The 16,203-nt window shown below is 37.6% G+C and overlaps 1 protein-coding gene across 4 annotated transcripts; it reads right to left on the reverse strand.

The window, feature by feature from the left end:
- Positions 1–84: 84 nt before the first annotated feature.
- Positions 85–16,172, reverse strand: LOC106381453 (U-box domain-containing protein 52-like). Of its 4 annotated transcripts, XM_022696244.2 has the most exons (11): positions 15,943–16,172; positions 4,212–4,425; positions 4,033–4,127; positions 3,839–3,960; positions 3,555–3,766; positions 3,422–3,470; positions 2,689–2,983; positions 2,254–2,355; positions 1,746–2,153; positions 486–1,244; positions 85–396 (listed from the first exon to the last, which is right to left on the reverse strand). In XM_022696244.2, the coding sequence occupies exons 2-11, from the start codon at positions 4,396–4,398 to the stop codon at positions 343–345; spliced, it is 2,283 nt and encodes a 760-aa protein (XP_022551965.1). In that variant the 5' UTR covers positions 4,399–4,425; positions 15,943–16,172; the 3' UTR covers positions 85–342. The 4 variants fall into 4 exon arrangements, with proteins under 4 accessions (XP_022551965.1, XP_048603384.1, XP_048603382.1 ...); XM_048747427.1 differs by having other exon boundaries at positions 3,422–3,766; XM_048747425.1 differs by lacking the exon at positions 15,943–16,172 and having other exon boundaries at positions 3,422–3,766; positions 4,212–5,011.
- Between the last annotated feature and the right edge of the window lie 31 nt (positions 16,173–16,203).

The raw sequence follows: 16,203 nt of genomic DNA on the forward strand, positions 1-16,203 counted from the left end.
TTTTTCTGAGAGTTACAGTTCTCTCTATTTCAGGCAAGAAACAGTTCCGAAGATTAGGATATATTAGTTTCATGTCTGCTTTTGTTTACTGATAAATATAATGTATTCCATTTAAATAATGTCATTGTTTTAATACATTAGTGTGGCCAATCTTACAGATTATGGGTTTATACCCTTGATGGGTCTTATTATAAGCCATTACAATATCCATACTATAACAGATTCTCTAGGCTCTACCCTAACTTCTTCTTCAAGCTTCTGATGAACATCAAAGAAACTTGCCGTCTTTGTTTTAATTCCTGCAAATCTTTAGCGTTAAATCTCAACAAGATGATCCCAAAACTAGGATTGAGATTCTTCAGGTAGAGATTCTGAACTCGTTACAAAAGGATCACTCTGCAAGGAACAAACAAATATAAAAAGGTTACAAAACAACATAAAGTTCAAACATTTACGAGAAGTTTTAGATAAAGAACAAAACTCACAGATGATGAGATGGAGACTTGGCTAGTGTTAGCAGAGTTCCCGTGCCTTCCTGCATTAAACACATTCCCTAGACTCTCTTCACCAATATCTCTTAACCTATTAAGCTCAGGCAATATCTCTTTCCCAAGATCAGGTCTATCTTTCCTTCTTAACTCTGCACATTGAAGTGAAAGCTTAGCTAACGACATAGCTTCTTCCATAGGCCAATCCGGTACTGCTGGATCAAGCATATCCTTAAGTCTCCCTTCTTCTATCGCTTGTTCAACGTAATAAGTCAAACCCATTGGCTGTTTCCCTGTCAAGATCTGCAGCAGCATGATCCCTAGTGAATAAACATCTGATTTCACGCCTAACATTCCTGTCTGTTGATACTCAGGATCAATGTAACAGAATGTTCCTGCAGCTGAAGTAACTCGGTACTGTGTAACGTTCTCTGCTACTGCAGGGACTAATCTGGCTAGCCCTACATCACTGATCTTGCTGACGTAGTTGTAGTCTAAGAGCACGTTTGCTGGTTTAAGGTCTCTGTGGACAATTGGTTCAGGTTTGGTCTGATGGAGGAAGAGTAGTCCTGTAGCTATCTCAGCAGCGATTCTGAAACGTAGCTGCCAAGTAATTGGCGGTGTGTTGCCTTGCATGAAAAGTCTGTCCTCTAAGCTTCCTTTTGCCATGTATTCATAAACAAGGATCCCAAATTCGGGACAAGCTCCAAGAAGAAGCACCATGTTAGGATGCCTTATACAGCTCAACACTTCAACCTGCAAAAAAACATTTAAAGATATGTTTAGGCATGCGGTTTTGAACCGAACCAAACCGAACCAAAATTTTCGGTTAGTTCGGTTACGAGTTTGATTCATTTCAGCAGGTTTATTAAAAAACTTTTATTTTCGGTTTGGTTTGGTTCAGTAATCAGTTAGTTTGGTTCGGTAATCAGTTAGTTCGGTTTTTCAAAAAAAAAAATTGTTAACCAAATTTTAAATTGAATTAACCAAAATTTTGAACTGAATAACCCGACTTAACCGAAAATACCTGAATTTAACCAAATTTTTAACGAAATATAATCGAAACAAAAAACTTTGGTTTATTTTGGTAAAATTTTAAAAAACCGAACTACCAGAATACATGACCGTACCGAACTTTTTCCGGTTCAGTTCAGCTGGTTTTGCTCGAACCGAACTAGCTAAATTTCGAAAACCCGTGCCTACTCGATATGTTTGTGTAACGATGAAAACACTTTTGTAAAAATGTTTTTTTATTACCTCTTTTTGAAACTGTGATCTTCCTTGAGCTGCATCAGGACGTAGAACTTTAACAGCAACACTTGTGTGATCAAGATAGCCTCTAAAGACAGGACCATAGCCTCCTTCTCCAACTTTTTTAGACTCGTCAAAATTTGAAGTGGCTTCTTCTATTTCTTCAACAGTGTATTTCCTATACCGAACAAATCCATGAGAGAATGAATCTGATTCTTTCAAAGCCGTCATTTCTACAGTTACTCTTCTCTTAGCTTCCACTTCTGCTAATCTCTTTGCAGCTTCTGCAGCTTCCAAGGCTGCTTTGGCTTTAGCTCTCTCCTTTTCCACTATTGACATTGCTGCTTCCTCTGAACTCTTTGCTTCTTCTAACCTTCTTTCCTCTTCAGTTCTGAGCTTTTGCAGGGCCGATGCCTAAAATATCAGAAAAACAACATTCAGTTTATATGTATTAGTCTCCTTCCACTACAATAAACAGGAGTTATAGAGTTCAATGCCTAGTGTATTTTATTACCTGTTGTCTAGCACTTAAAGCTTCTTTGCAGGCTGTACTATACATATCCATGGTTTGTTTGAGCTCTAGACGCAGCCTCTTCATTTCAGCTTCAATATCATCCTGCAACAAAACAAACAAACAAACACACATCTAAGCAAACATTCTAAATGAAATCTTTATGTTGATTCTGGAAGTAAATCTCAATAAAATGCCACATCCTTGGGCCGGATGAATCTTTAGTAGATTATGGTTTTTTCCTAAATGGAAAATGAAAATTAGGTTTTGAGGTTGTATAAATTCATTCATATAATAAATATATATATATATCCTAAAACGGGTATTTGCCTCTCTAAGTATTCTTTGTTTTCTTCGTGAATAATTCACGTTTCTTCACAACATTTTAAGAGAAAAAGAAAATAGTGAAGGATCTTGAGTAAAACTACTAGTACTAACCACGCCTTGAGATGAATATGAAGATGTTCCACCACTCTCTTCAGAGAATGTAGATGATTCATTAGGGAAACTAGGATCACTGAACTTAAACTCTGAGCTTGTTGACATTCTTGAACTCCTTCCAGATTCAGGAAAATCGTGAGTGAAGGAAGAGCGGTCAACGCTTGGTCTCCCTGAGCTGATGAAGGAAATGTCATGAGAGTCTCTATGTGAAGATGGACTGATGAATGAAAGGTCGCTATCTGAATCATATAAGTCTCCATATTGTTTGCCTTGTCGTCTCACTAGCGGTGATCTACAAAAAATTTATAAAATGTTCAAAATCTTTTAGACCCAATGTTTACTAGAATGATTTGTATAGGCCTAGTGACTAGGGATTATTCAATATCAAGGGACTAGACGTCAACGAATTATTTGTTTATTTATTATATATTATATACTTTAATTGATTAAGTTTAGTTATAAAATTATTTTGAAGAATTATAACAAATAGATATACAAAAACAAAATCAAACAAACTTGTGGACTTACACTGACTGATTTACATAAATTTAAATCAAATTAGACCAACTTAAACTACTTTAACCGATTTAAAATGGTTTAAACGGTTTAAATTAGATTTCTTAACATTGTTTTCGATTATGACCGATTTGTCGTTTAGGCCTACACGCTATACCGATTTCTTTAGAACATTGACTAAAGACATCATTTTAATAGCTTCAGATGTCCTTACCGTATAGAATCATATTCAACTGATCGACGAGGCCTGGATGGCGTACTACCTGTTGGCAAAAACCAATGAAACACAAAATAAGAACAGATTCTGAGAATACATTTTTGGTTTTTTGTTAAGGAAGTAATCAAACCTGCAGAATGGCTATGATCATGGTGTTTTGGTGCTTGCTCAGGAGTGGTAGGGTGTTGATTGTCAAACTCAGAGAGCTGCTTTGAACTTTTATAAGGAGCAGGACGAGATGCATTTCTTACTGAAGCAATCTTGCCTTTTGAAATGACATAAACATTGCAGAAATCTGGAGCTTGCTTTGATACAGTTGTTGGCAAATCCGTTTTGAATCGTCTGCTCAGAGAATATTATATATATTCAAGACTTTGTTACAAAATATGAAAGAAGAAAGACTACAATATATACCTCATGAAGCCATTACGTGATGCAGCTCCAACGACTAGGTTTTCTATTGCGGAAGATGAAACATATTCGGTAATGGCTCTCACTTTGTCTATGTCTTCAAGTAATATGTCTTGACAGTTTATCTGCTCCAATAAATATATCAAAAATTGTTAAAAGATCCTAACTCTAAAAGCATAGGGTTTGATTGTCAACACCTCTTTACGGGAACAGTAACAGTGGAAGGACACGAAGAGATCTTGAGCTAACTTCTCTGATTCCTGCTTCTGCTGTGGTGTTGCTTCTGCAATATCTACAGCATAAAAAAAACAAAACTTAGGGTTCTTTCCGTCGAGAAGAACCCTAATAAATGATGAATGTGAGAAGTGTTTAGAACCTGAAGAAGAAGAAGAATGTGATTTGGAGAGGACATGAATGAGAGAGATGGTTTGGCCACGAGAAGCAAGATTTTCGATGGTCCATTTAAGAGCATGTTGGCTTCCTTTGTCTTTGTCTATTGCAACTGCTAATGAACCTTTTCCTGTTTCTTTCTTTCCTCCGTTATTTGCTTTTGGTAGCCACATTATTTCTCTTCTATATATTTACTTATCCTTTTGAGAAATAATAACAAACAAAAGGATGGAAAAGAACAAATATCCTTTGAGAGAAAAAACTTCACTTGGATCTCAGAAAATGAAAAAAAAATGTTAAAATGTTTTGATTTTGTAATGGGTTAGAGGATTTCCTCTTTTCTAACGGTTGTTATTTAAGGGGTTTTTTTTGGCTGATAATCTAATTTCAGATAGATTATAGTACAAACTCATTTGTTTGGTTTGACCTTTTTCTAATATTGAAAAGTGTAACAGATGGTGTAAATTTAAACGATCACATCTTTCTTTAATCACCTCTAGAAACTTGCCTTGCAATGGACGGTAGGTAGAAACAAAAATACTTTCTGGAACTTAAATATTTTAATAACTAAGGGCGGCACGCCCTACTGGCGGGATATACTTTACTTGTAATCAAAATTATTATTTTTATATGATTTGTGGTTTGTGTTTTATGTTTAAATTTGCAAGAGATGTATATGAGAAATAATATTTTCTTAATTTAAAATTAGGGAAAATTACCAAATATGACTCACAACTTGATTTCAAACACAAAGGTTAACCCAAACTTGAATCAAATGCAAAAGTAACCTAAAAGGCTATTGAAATTACAACCAACCCCTTGTGAACAAACAAAAAAAACCGAATTTTTTTTTACGTTTCTAACCCCCGTAAGTCGTCTGGACTAGTTTTACTTAGAAATAATTTAAAAATTTTGTAAAAAATATTTTGATAAGTGAAAAATTGAAATCATGTAATTAACATATGTTTTAAGAGATATAAATTAAGATATAACAAAAGTTAATTGTTTTCAACATAGATGAGTGAAAGTAGTGAGTCATGATATTCTTTGGTTTAGGTTTTGTCAACATATGTTGTAGTATTGTATGTGTTCTTAGGGTTAGATTTTGGCATGATAAATGTTTTTTTGAAAACTTTAAAATTTACCTAAGTGTTTTTATTTCTGTGTATAGTAAACACTATTTAAGTATAACTATAGGTTTATAACGTGGTTAGTTAGTTAATTTAGTCAATTTAGTTTAGGGGTTAAATTTAGGGTCTGGGACGAATTACAAGTAAGTCGTCTGATGTACAATATTCAACAGACGACTTACTAGTAAGTCGTCCAAACCGGACCAAACCTTTAATTTTACAATGTACTTTTAAACCTAACCGGATTATTTACCGGCCATATATAATGTGTTTTTTTTTTCACTGTTTATCGAAAATCAGAAAACCCTAAAGTTGTTTCTCTCAAAGGCGATTTCGAAGGCGATTTCCGTCGATTCTCTCTAATCCATCGTTCTCATCGTTCTCACCGCCGGTTATCTCTCCACCGTTATCACCGTCGTTCTCACCACCGTTTTCACAGCCGCTTCCTCTATTTAAGATCCGAGAGGAAACCCTAGCGCGCATTCTCTCAGAGGCGTCTCGTTGAACTCCGCCGCCGGTAAGTTATATCTCTTACTGTCGAGTGATTGATTGAGGAAAAGGTGAACATAAAACTGGAAGTCTTGGAAGACTTATAATTAAGTCGTCTGGAAAGCTGGAAAACTTGCCAGATGACTTAATTATAAGTCTTTGATTGTTTGAGATGGTTGTCTTTGATTGTTTTGCAAGAAAAAAAAATGGATATATACATTAGGGGAAGAGCCCCCCGCAGTGCATAGCATTTCGTATCATACTTGTTGGACGTTGCATGCTGCTTTAAAGAAAGCTCTTCATGATGACGAATATGAAGAGCTGAAGTAGTCGAAGTTGGGAGTTTTCATCGAGTTCCAAGAGTTGGGATTTGATTGGGCTTCAAGGCTGGTTCACTACATGCTCGGTTTCCAGCTGGACATAAAGAAGAAGTATGAGCTGTGGAGTCTCGTTGGTCCAGAACCTGTGAAGTTTTCACTGTGAGTTTGAAAACCTCACTGGTCTAAACTGCGAGTACATCGAGGACCTTGAGAGACCTCACTCTGCTGTTACAAAGGAGTTGACTTCTTTTTGGGAGATGCTGGGAGTTCATGTCGAAGTTGGGCCATCTACTCAGGAGATAATAGCAGTACTTGAGAGATGCGAAGGGTGGTCTCGGGATGATCGCAAGCGGCTCGCGTACCTTGCCATCTTCACTGGATACATTGAAGGGAGAAAGTATTCAACCCCTACACGGGTTAGTCTGGCAAGGCTAGTGATGGGGCTAGAACGGTTTGAGAATTATCCATGGGGGAGAGTCGCGTTTAAGGTGCTGATGGACTCTGTGAAGGGCAGAGATATTTCGAGTTGTTGCACTATTAATGGGTTTGCGCAAGCTCTCCAGGTCTGGGTGTACACAGCTCTTCCGGAATTGGGTGCTACTTCTAGTAATCCTCTCCCAAACAATCCGTCTCCACCGATACTGGCTTACAAGGGTCGCAAAGGACGCAGACAGTTTAAAGAGGCTATCCTCAGTCAGGTATTTACTTCAATCTGGACGACTTCGCAGAAAACTTATAATTAAGTCGTCTGATAAGTCTTCCAATTAGATGACTTAGTAGAAGACTTATAATTAAGTCATCTGGAAAGTCTTCCAGCTGGATGACTTAGTAGAAGCCTTATAATTAAGTCGTCTGGGAAGACTATCCAGACTACTTAATTATAAGTCTTCTACTAAGTCTTCCAGCTGGAAGACTTTCCAGACGACTTAATTATAAGTCGTCTATTAAGTCGTCCAGCTGGAAGACTTTCCAGACGACTTAATTATAAGTCGTCTGTGAAGTCTTTTCTTTCCATCTTTCTTAATCCGTCAAATATCTAAGTTCATATCTTCTATTTATCAGACTAGGGTGATCAACTTTGTTGAAAAGGACACTGCTGAAATGTTTTCAAAATGGGAGTTTGATGTTGAGGACACGCTCGCGGAGAACATAATTAAACTCATGTTTGTGAAGAAACTGTGGAAGTGGACCATGGATTGCTGGGAATTCACCGGTACTTGGGTCAATACAAAGCCGGCGGGTGTGAGTCCAGCGAAGAAAAAAGTAGTGAAGGAAGACAGTCCAAGACCTCGGAAGAAAGCTCGTAAATAGGCACATGCTGAAGCTAGTGAAGAGGCAGCTGCAGAGGCTAGTGAAGAGGTGACTGCGGCTGTTGGTGGGTTGACCAAAGAGGATATTAAAACCATGTTCAAGGACATAGCTGATGCCATGAGGGAAGGGTTTGGGACGTGCCTTAAGGAGATCAAGTATCTGTCGGAAAGGGTGGAAGCTGTGGAGAAGAAGGTTGGTATCACCACAAAACGGAAAGGGACATCATCTCAAAACACTACCTCTCCACCTAAACCGACGCTCGAACCCGGGGTTAGTAACGAATCCTCTCACAACAAGAGATTGACTAGACAAAGTCTTAAGAATAAGAATTGAAAAATTGCATTTGCTTTGTTTCTTGTATGTCAGAACATGTGTGCTTTGTTTATAGTGTATGGATTTTATATATGTATTTTGTTTCATGTTTGAAGACACTCATTGGTTATTATTGTTTGAAATGGATTTTTGGTTATTATTGTATAAACCCATCTTGTATATTGCAGAGTGAAAGTGTCAATGGGACGAACGCGGGAAGGAAGAGCTTGGCGGAGGATAAAGGTCCAGATGTGCCCGCAGATGTGCCCGCAGATGTGCCCTCAGCTGTGCCCGCAGATGCTAGTTCCTCGGAAGATAAAGCTCCAGAACCGAGCCTTGTTCTATTGGACAAAAATCAATCCACTGTTTCAGATTTAAAGAAGGACGATGCTAGATATCTAGAAAATAGGGATGCTGCTTTGGCACTTTGCCGTGCAAAGAGTGATCGAACAAGGAAACTTGCTGCCTCACAGAAATCTCCTTATACGGGAAACAGCACGGCCAGAGTGATCATTTCAAACAGAAAGCTTTATCCAGGCTATAATCCTTTTGCACCAATTGACAAGACGAAGTTGAAGGAGCTCGCTGATTGGTTGAAATCTTGTCCGTAAGTGTTTGCTTTTCCCATAATAGCTTGCTTTTCACATAATAGCTTGCTTTTCCCATAAAACCTGATTGCTTTTCAATATTTTGTGTTTGCAGTCATTATAGAACAGCTCTCGATAAAAAACCACGTAAAAGTAGAACTTGGTGGTATCAAATCCTCCGAACCTCCCTAGAGTGACTGGAGGACCGTGTAAGTCTTCTGCTATGACATAGACGACTTACTTGTAAGTCGTCTGGTAAGCCTTCTACGTAGACGACTTATCAGACGACTTAATTCGTCTACGACTTACTTGTAAGTCGTCTGGTAAGTCTTCTACGTAGACGACTTACCACTAAGTCATCTGATATCTTCTGACTTGTACTATATTTTATATGCAGCATATTGATGCTTGGATTAATGTACTGAGGAAGAGGTACAACGCTAATCCACAACATTTCAGGAGCGAGAGAATGTGCTTCCTTGATCATCTCTTTGCTCAACAATGGATATTCAACTTCAAGGATTTTAAGGACTCGAAGCCCGATCACAATGGTTTAGGAAGAAGACTCCCTGGTGGGGCGTGGAATTATTATGCAGGCACTATACCATCATTTTGCCAATCGAACAAGGTTTGGGGGACGGATATTGATGATATCTATGCGCCAGTAAACTTCGCCGACAGTCATTGGATTGCTATGTGGATATCGATCCCTAAAAGGCACATAATCGTCTTTGACAGCATTTGTTCCAGTATCTCTCTAGAAGAACTCGATGTGGTAATGGAGCCTTTTCTCTACATGGTCCCTTATCTGCTTGTTGAGTGCGCTTCCTCAGACGAAGTACGTGCCCAATACAGCCTGGAGCCATTCACATATGAGAGACCGACCAATATACCTCCGGCCCGAGCTGGTGATTGTGGCGTGTACACTCTAAAGTACATTGAATGTCATGCTCATGGGATAGAGTTTAGTAAAAAAGACTTTGCTAAGCCCAACGGGAAGAGTATGAGGGATAAAATGGCGGTGGATATATTTCAAGAGCTTCCTGACATGCATGAGTTCGAAAACAAGGACATGGATGACATCCTGAGTACGTATGACGGGTGATAAACAGGCCACTTTAGATAGATTAGGCTGTGTGTATTTGAACTTGATCCCTATTTTGTATTTGAACTTGATCCCTATTTTGTAACTATATTCAGCGCAGAAGACTTACAGTTAAGTCGTCTGGAATGTTGGACGACTTAACTATAAGTAGTATGGAAAGTCTTCTGAGCAGTGACCTTTTGTAACTATATTTCAGATAATATAAAGGGCAAGACCATCTCAAATTTGTTTGGTAGTGCAATTTGACAAAGAAGTTGACACAGATAAGTTCATAACACAAATTTTTAGTACATAGACTGAACACTGGACGACTAACTTGAAGGTCTTCTGGAAGAAAAAACCCTGGACGACTAACTGGACGACCTTATGGACGACTTAATTGAAGGTCTTCTGGAAGACTAATCACTGGACGATTAACTTGAAGGTCTTCTGGAAGAAAAAACCCTGTACGACTAACTGGACGACCTTCTGGACGACTTAATTGAAGGTCTTTTGGAAGACTAATCACTGGACGACTAACTTGAAGGTCTTCTGGAAGAAAAAACCCTGGACGACTAACTGGACAACCTTCTGAACGAATTAATTGAAGGTCTTCTGGAAGACTAATCACTGGACGACTAACTTGAAGGTCTTCTGGAAGAAAAAACCCTGAACGACTAAATGGACGACCTTCTGGACGACTTAATTGAAGGTCTTCTAGAAGACTAATCACTGGACGACTAACTTGAAGGTCTTCTGGAAGAAAAAACCCTGGACGACCTTATGGACGACTTAATGGAAAGTCTTCTGGAAGACTAATCACTGGACGACTTACATTGTGGTTTCGTATGGCCAGTTTCCTTGCATTTTGAGCATCTATAAACCCTGTGTTGCTTCCGGAGTTTGCGTCCTCTCATCCTGGATAGCTCCAACCAAGATTGCCATCTTGATTTCTTCTGTCTTCCCGGACCACGTTTTACTTCCGGAGGAAAACATGTGTGTTCCTCAACTTGTTGTCCAACACAAGGATATATATTCTCTGAGTATCCTGCAAACAGAAAATCCTTTGAGTACACTGGACATACAAGTGTGGAGATATGCAAACCAACAGATGTTCCAGCAGCTATAGCATGAGAGCAAGGTATTTTCTCCACTGCATAGACACCACAATCACACTTTCCATGTTCCAAATCAACCACACAGTCCATTTTCCCACCTTTCACAAAGAATCGCCATCCATCAATTGGTTGTACCGTCATCGTATCCGCTATCTCCGATCGAACAACAAGCAAGTATTCAACACCTCGACTATGTTGAGTTGGGAGACTCAAAGCATCTTCTCTCCTTTTCCAAAACCACTTTCCTAGCTTCTCCCTTATGAACTCCAACAGGAACTGAACCGGAAATCCTCTAGCTCGCTTCAGAGCGGAATTAATAGATTCAGCGATGTTGCTTGTCTTTATGTTGTACATGTCCCCCTGACAATAAACCCTTGACCATAGGCTGACGTCGGCATTCTCCAAATACGTTGCAAGGTCCGGGTTTGCACTCCGTATCTCAGCCATGTACCGGTCAAAATCTGAAACCGTATGAGCATAAGCAGCACCTTTCACCAAGTACAAGAGATGTTTCCCTTTAAACTTTTTGACAATGTTATCTTGAAGGTGATAATAACATATTCTCGGGTTGCCCAAGGAAACACCTTATCACACGCACTTTTAATGGCCGCGTGCCGGTCAGAGACTATCACCAGAGGCTGCTCATCAGATACACAACTAGCCAATTTTGTGAAAAACCATTCCCAAGAAGGTTCATCTTCAGCATCTACGATCCCAAAAGCCAATGGAAATATCTGAAAATTCCCATCTTGTGCGGCTGCAACTAACATAACACCTCCATATTTCCCACTTAGGTGAGTCCCATCCACCACAATGACCCTTCTCTGATACTTAAAACCTTTGATAGAAGCTCCAAAAGAGAGAAATAGATACTTAAATCTATTGATAGAATCAAGTTCTATAGCCGTGATAGAATCGGGATTTGCTAAGGAGATTTGCTCGAGATATGATGGCAGACGCGAATACCCATCTTCTGCTGATCCTCTCACCAATGTTTGTGCATATAAAAGTGCTCTGTATGAAGTGGTGTAATCAAGCGTCATGCCAAACATGTTCTTCATTGCATCAGTGATATGCTGCGGATTCAACCCATCAATGATTCCAACACGATCAATGAAAAGCCTACCAACATACTTCGGAGTACAGTGTCTCCGCTGAGCGAGTCGGTCTCCCGCTGAGCATGTATGTTTTTCCACATACTTTGTTACCCAAAACGTGTTTGTCCCATGTTTCACACTCGCTCTGACCTTCCATTGACAACCACTAACCGGACATGTTGTCACAAGGAGAGTTTTCGTTGACTTGTATATTCTGAAGGAGAACTTAAACCTCACTGCTGTCAATCGCAGCTCTGAAAGCAGTGTACCCTTGCTAACAAAACTCTGGTTGACATAGATACTGTTACCATTCGATCTTCCTCCTTAAATCTTTTCGATATCTTCAAAACACATATCATCATCTTCCTCATCCTCATCTTCAACCTTTCCATAAACACTATAATCCTCACCATTCTCGTCCGCTTCAGCAACAATAGAGATACCAGCATCCTCCTCCCCATCGTCCTCCTCCCCATCATGATTTTCATCTTCAACCACATCATCATCATCATCTTCAAAACATTCATCAACTTCATCAGCTTCATCATCTTCCCTGAACTCTGAAACCGTTTCCACCTTGCTACGGCTTGATACACAAAGCCGTACTCCATGCGTTTTGGTTATCTCGAGCAAGTTTCGAACTTGTCTATCACTTGTAACATGAATAGGAGGGGTGTCTGGAGCCTGAATCATTTCTGCTGGTAATGAGTAGGTTATCTCCACAGATTTTGTGCTCATGTCCAGGTTATAATCTTCTTGAGCCATTGCAAGAAGTTCAGCATGTGTCGAACCTTCCCCAAAAAAATGATTCTCGCTCCTTTGACATTATCAACCACAAAATCCCAACGGCAATCATTAAACAACCATTCTCCATACACTGCATGTAACTGACGCATCATCTACAAAAATTCAAAATAAAACACATTAGTAAACATAGAGAAAATGAAAGTTTTTACTAAACATTGACGCAGACGACATAACAGTAAGTCGTCTGGAAGACTTACCAGTAAGTCGTCTGGAAGACTTACCAGTAAGTCATCCAAACAGGTCATTTTTGCAATTGAAATTTAAATAGGACGACTTACAAGTAAGTCGTCCACCTTTGTTTGTTAAAAAAAAACCTAGACGACTTACCAGTAAGTCGTCTAAGATAAATGGGTTAGTTTTGCATTTGACCGAATTGTATCAGATATTTGAGTTTTCCTGGACGACGTCTCAGGGAAAACAAAAATTTCAATATTTTATTAAAGCTAGACGACTTATTTGTAAGTCTTCTCAGGTTAGTTTGCAATTCGAAAAAGAAACTTATATATTTAACTTTACCCAGACGACTTACTTGAAAGTCGTCCAGGCAGACGACGTACAAGAAAGTCGTCCGAGATAAGCAAGGTTTGACCATAATTTAGGAAATAAATCTGGACGACTTTGCTTATCCTGGACGACTTTCAAGTAAGTCGTCTTACTTGACGACTTCCGCATAAGTCATCTGGGAAAAGTTAAATATTTAAGTTTTATTTTCCAATTGCAAAAGTAACCTGAGACGACTTACAGATAAGTCGTCCAGATTTAATAAAATATTGAAATTCTTGTTTTCCCGGAGACGACTTACTCGTAAGTCATCCAGGAAAAGTCAAATATCTGACACAATTCGGTCAAATGCAAAACTAACCCATTTATCCTAGACGACTTATCAGTAAGTCGTCTAGGGTATTCTCTAGATTTTTTTTAACAAACAAAGATGACGACTTAAAAGTAAGTCGTTCGTTTGACCAGAAGACTTACCCGTAAGTCTTCTACAGCCAGACTACTTACGGGTAAGTCTTCTACACAAACAGATCTGGAAAAAAATTCAATTTCATACCTTAAACTAGTGAGATGACTTCCTTAGCACACAGAGTCTTCTCCAACCACCCAGAATCTCAAACGAAAGTAACCCACCAAGAATAGTATGCTTGAATGGCTCTATAAACCATAAAAAATTTTGAATCAAAAGCTTGAGTTTTTTGGATGAATATGGAGGCAAAGTGAAAGAGATGTTGTTTTTAGATCATAACAAGTGAGAAAGAGAGAGTGTAAATCGATTTTAGGTGCATTAAGAGCTTCAAATTAGTTGTTCATGGTGGTTGGGATATTGATGACAATGGCAATCTTGTAATTACTTGAAGATGATGAGGATGAGAGAGTAAAAATGTCATTTTCGGAAAAAAAAAATAAAAAAATTTTGATGGCATTTTCGTGAATATCATGAACTTGTGGGGTGAATAGGAAAAAAGAAAAATCCAAGAAAAGCATTGGTTAGTTTTAGGTTTGACTTTGAGTTTTGAGTCAATCTTGCAAAAAGCCCTTAAAATTAACCAAAAAACTAATTTTTACTATTAGCATAATTTTTTTTTCTCTCTCTCTATTCACGCTACGGGTGTGTTAGTAACCAAAAATACATAAATATATCAGTTAAAGAGTATTTCAAAATGTTTAGCTTACTTAAAATTTAAGGTGATATTAACTTTTATTGTGTATGTTTTGTTATTCTTTTTATAGATCATGATCATCTTAATATTTAAATTTTCATGAATACATAATAGTTTTACACATTTTCTTTGTTTATTCTACTGTAATTATGATAATTTTTATAATAAGTAAAATAATTTTTAATATAAAAAATCTTAGATTATATTTTTTCTTATGAATATTTTAAAATTTATGTCTTTGATATTATATTATTAATTATGTGCATGTCAAATGAAACATTATATATATATATATATATATATATATATATATATATATATATATATATATATATATCTGAAACTATTGTTTTTCATATCGTATTAGTTCTAGTTTTTTTTTCGAAATAGGAGATGCTGTTGGACGAATTTTCTTTCAAATGTGTCAACGCTGTGATTGTTTTTTTATTAGGTTAGCAGGTGTCATTTGTCGAGAAGAGAGTATATATGTTATGGAAAGTGAGTGTTCTAAATAAGGCATAAGTTAGTGTTTGGACAAAACTACAACGCTTCAATTTTATGTAAGAACATGTTTAGTGTTCCACACTCAGCTCATTCGTCCACCGTTCTTATTTTATTGTGATATATGCAGACTCAAACTTAGAAGTATAATAAAAAAATGCATTTTATCTATATATCAAAACTCATCCAATTTTGGAGACACAGAAGCAACCAAGTTAAATGGAATTCACAGTCTAGTAGTCGGTATGAAAAGATGTAATTGAAATATACTCACAAATCACAATCATGCATACTCACACATGATTCTATATCCATAAGTTTCTACACTAACTGTTGTATCTTTGAGATCAGGGCCAACAACCTTTTAGGAAGCCACAATAATGAAAAATCAACACCAAGATGTTTGAAATTATTATGAGCTAAAGATAAATAGATCTTTTAAAGAAAAGGTTCACTAAAAAAAAGTCATCTCCCCTCTTCTATCGTCTTCCTTTTTTCTTTTTTCTCTGTTTATTCTGTTTCTCATCTCATTTTTTATGTTTCTTATCACTTTTCTGTCACAATCCGTTAAGTACAACCATGGGCTTAACAAATCTTTTTTCATCACCTTTTTGTGTTGTTTATTAAGAGAAATAAACTGATGATTTTGTTGGAAGAAAACCTTCTTATTTATAATGGAAGATTACAAAGGAATGAGTGAAGGGATTCATTTGAATGTGAGACCGTGTGAGAAGTAGAGAGTAGGTATTAATGTGAATGTTAATGAAGATGCATGAACCAAGTTAATTTCCGTAATAGAGCCAGATTAAAGAAGTCTATTCGGCTTCCAACTGACATTGATCGGAATCGTTCGTCACCGGTAGGATTTTAATTGACAGTTGACTGAACGAGAATTGTTGCTCGACAGCCACTTTCCCTAAGTTTCCTATACAGTTTTTTTAGAGAAGGTGTATTTGGAGCGTAGTAAACACATAAAATCCATTAAACTTAAGAATTAATGAAACATTGACTTTTGATTGACCGTGACACGTGTCGTCACCACAGATTCCGAATTAGTGACATGGAATCTGATGTGTATGGCATATGAGTCAATGAAACTCTTCTTTATATATACAGATAGATAGATGTACTTTTACTACAACATGAAACTGGATTAACGCGTATTTAATCTTCTGCATGTTATCGCATAAAAGAAATCTTATAATCTCTATACTACTAAAAGAAGATCGTACTTAACCTACCCTTATGATACTATGGCATATTAGTTATTTTGTCACTGTATTTTCAAAAAGAAAATTACCTTTCAATAATGGTATATTGGTCAAACCATTTTCTGGCAATCTCCAGCTATATGGCCGACTTTTCCACAGCTGTAACATGTTCCTTGTTCTCGGCAAACTTGAGCTATATGGCTGACTTTTCCACAGCTCTAACATGTTCCTTGTTCTTGGCAATCTCAAGCTAGATGACCGAGTTTTTTTACAGTCTTGACATTTTCCCTTTTATTGGCAATCTAGAGCTATATGATCACCACCAAGACACCAATACCTGTGATGACCCT

This window comes from Brassica napus, chromosome C2, assembly GCF_020379485.1.
Source record: "Brassica napus cultivar Da-Ae chromosome C2, Da-Ae, whole genome shotgun sequence".
In the NCBI taxonomy this organism is placed as follows: domain Eukaryota; kingdom Viridiplantae; phylum Streptophyta; class Magnoliopsida; order Brassicales; family Brassicaceae; genus Brassica; species Brassica napus.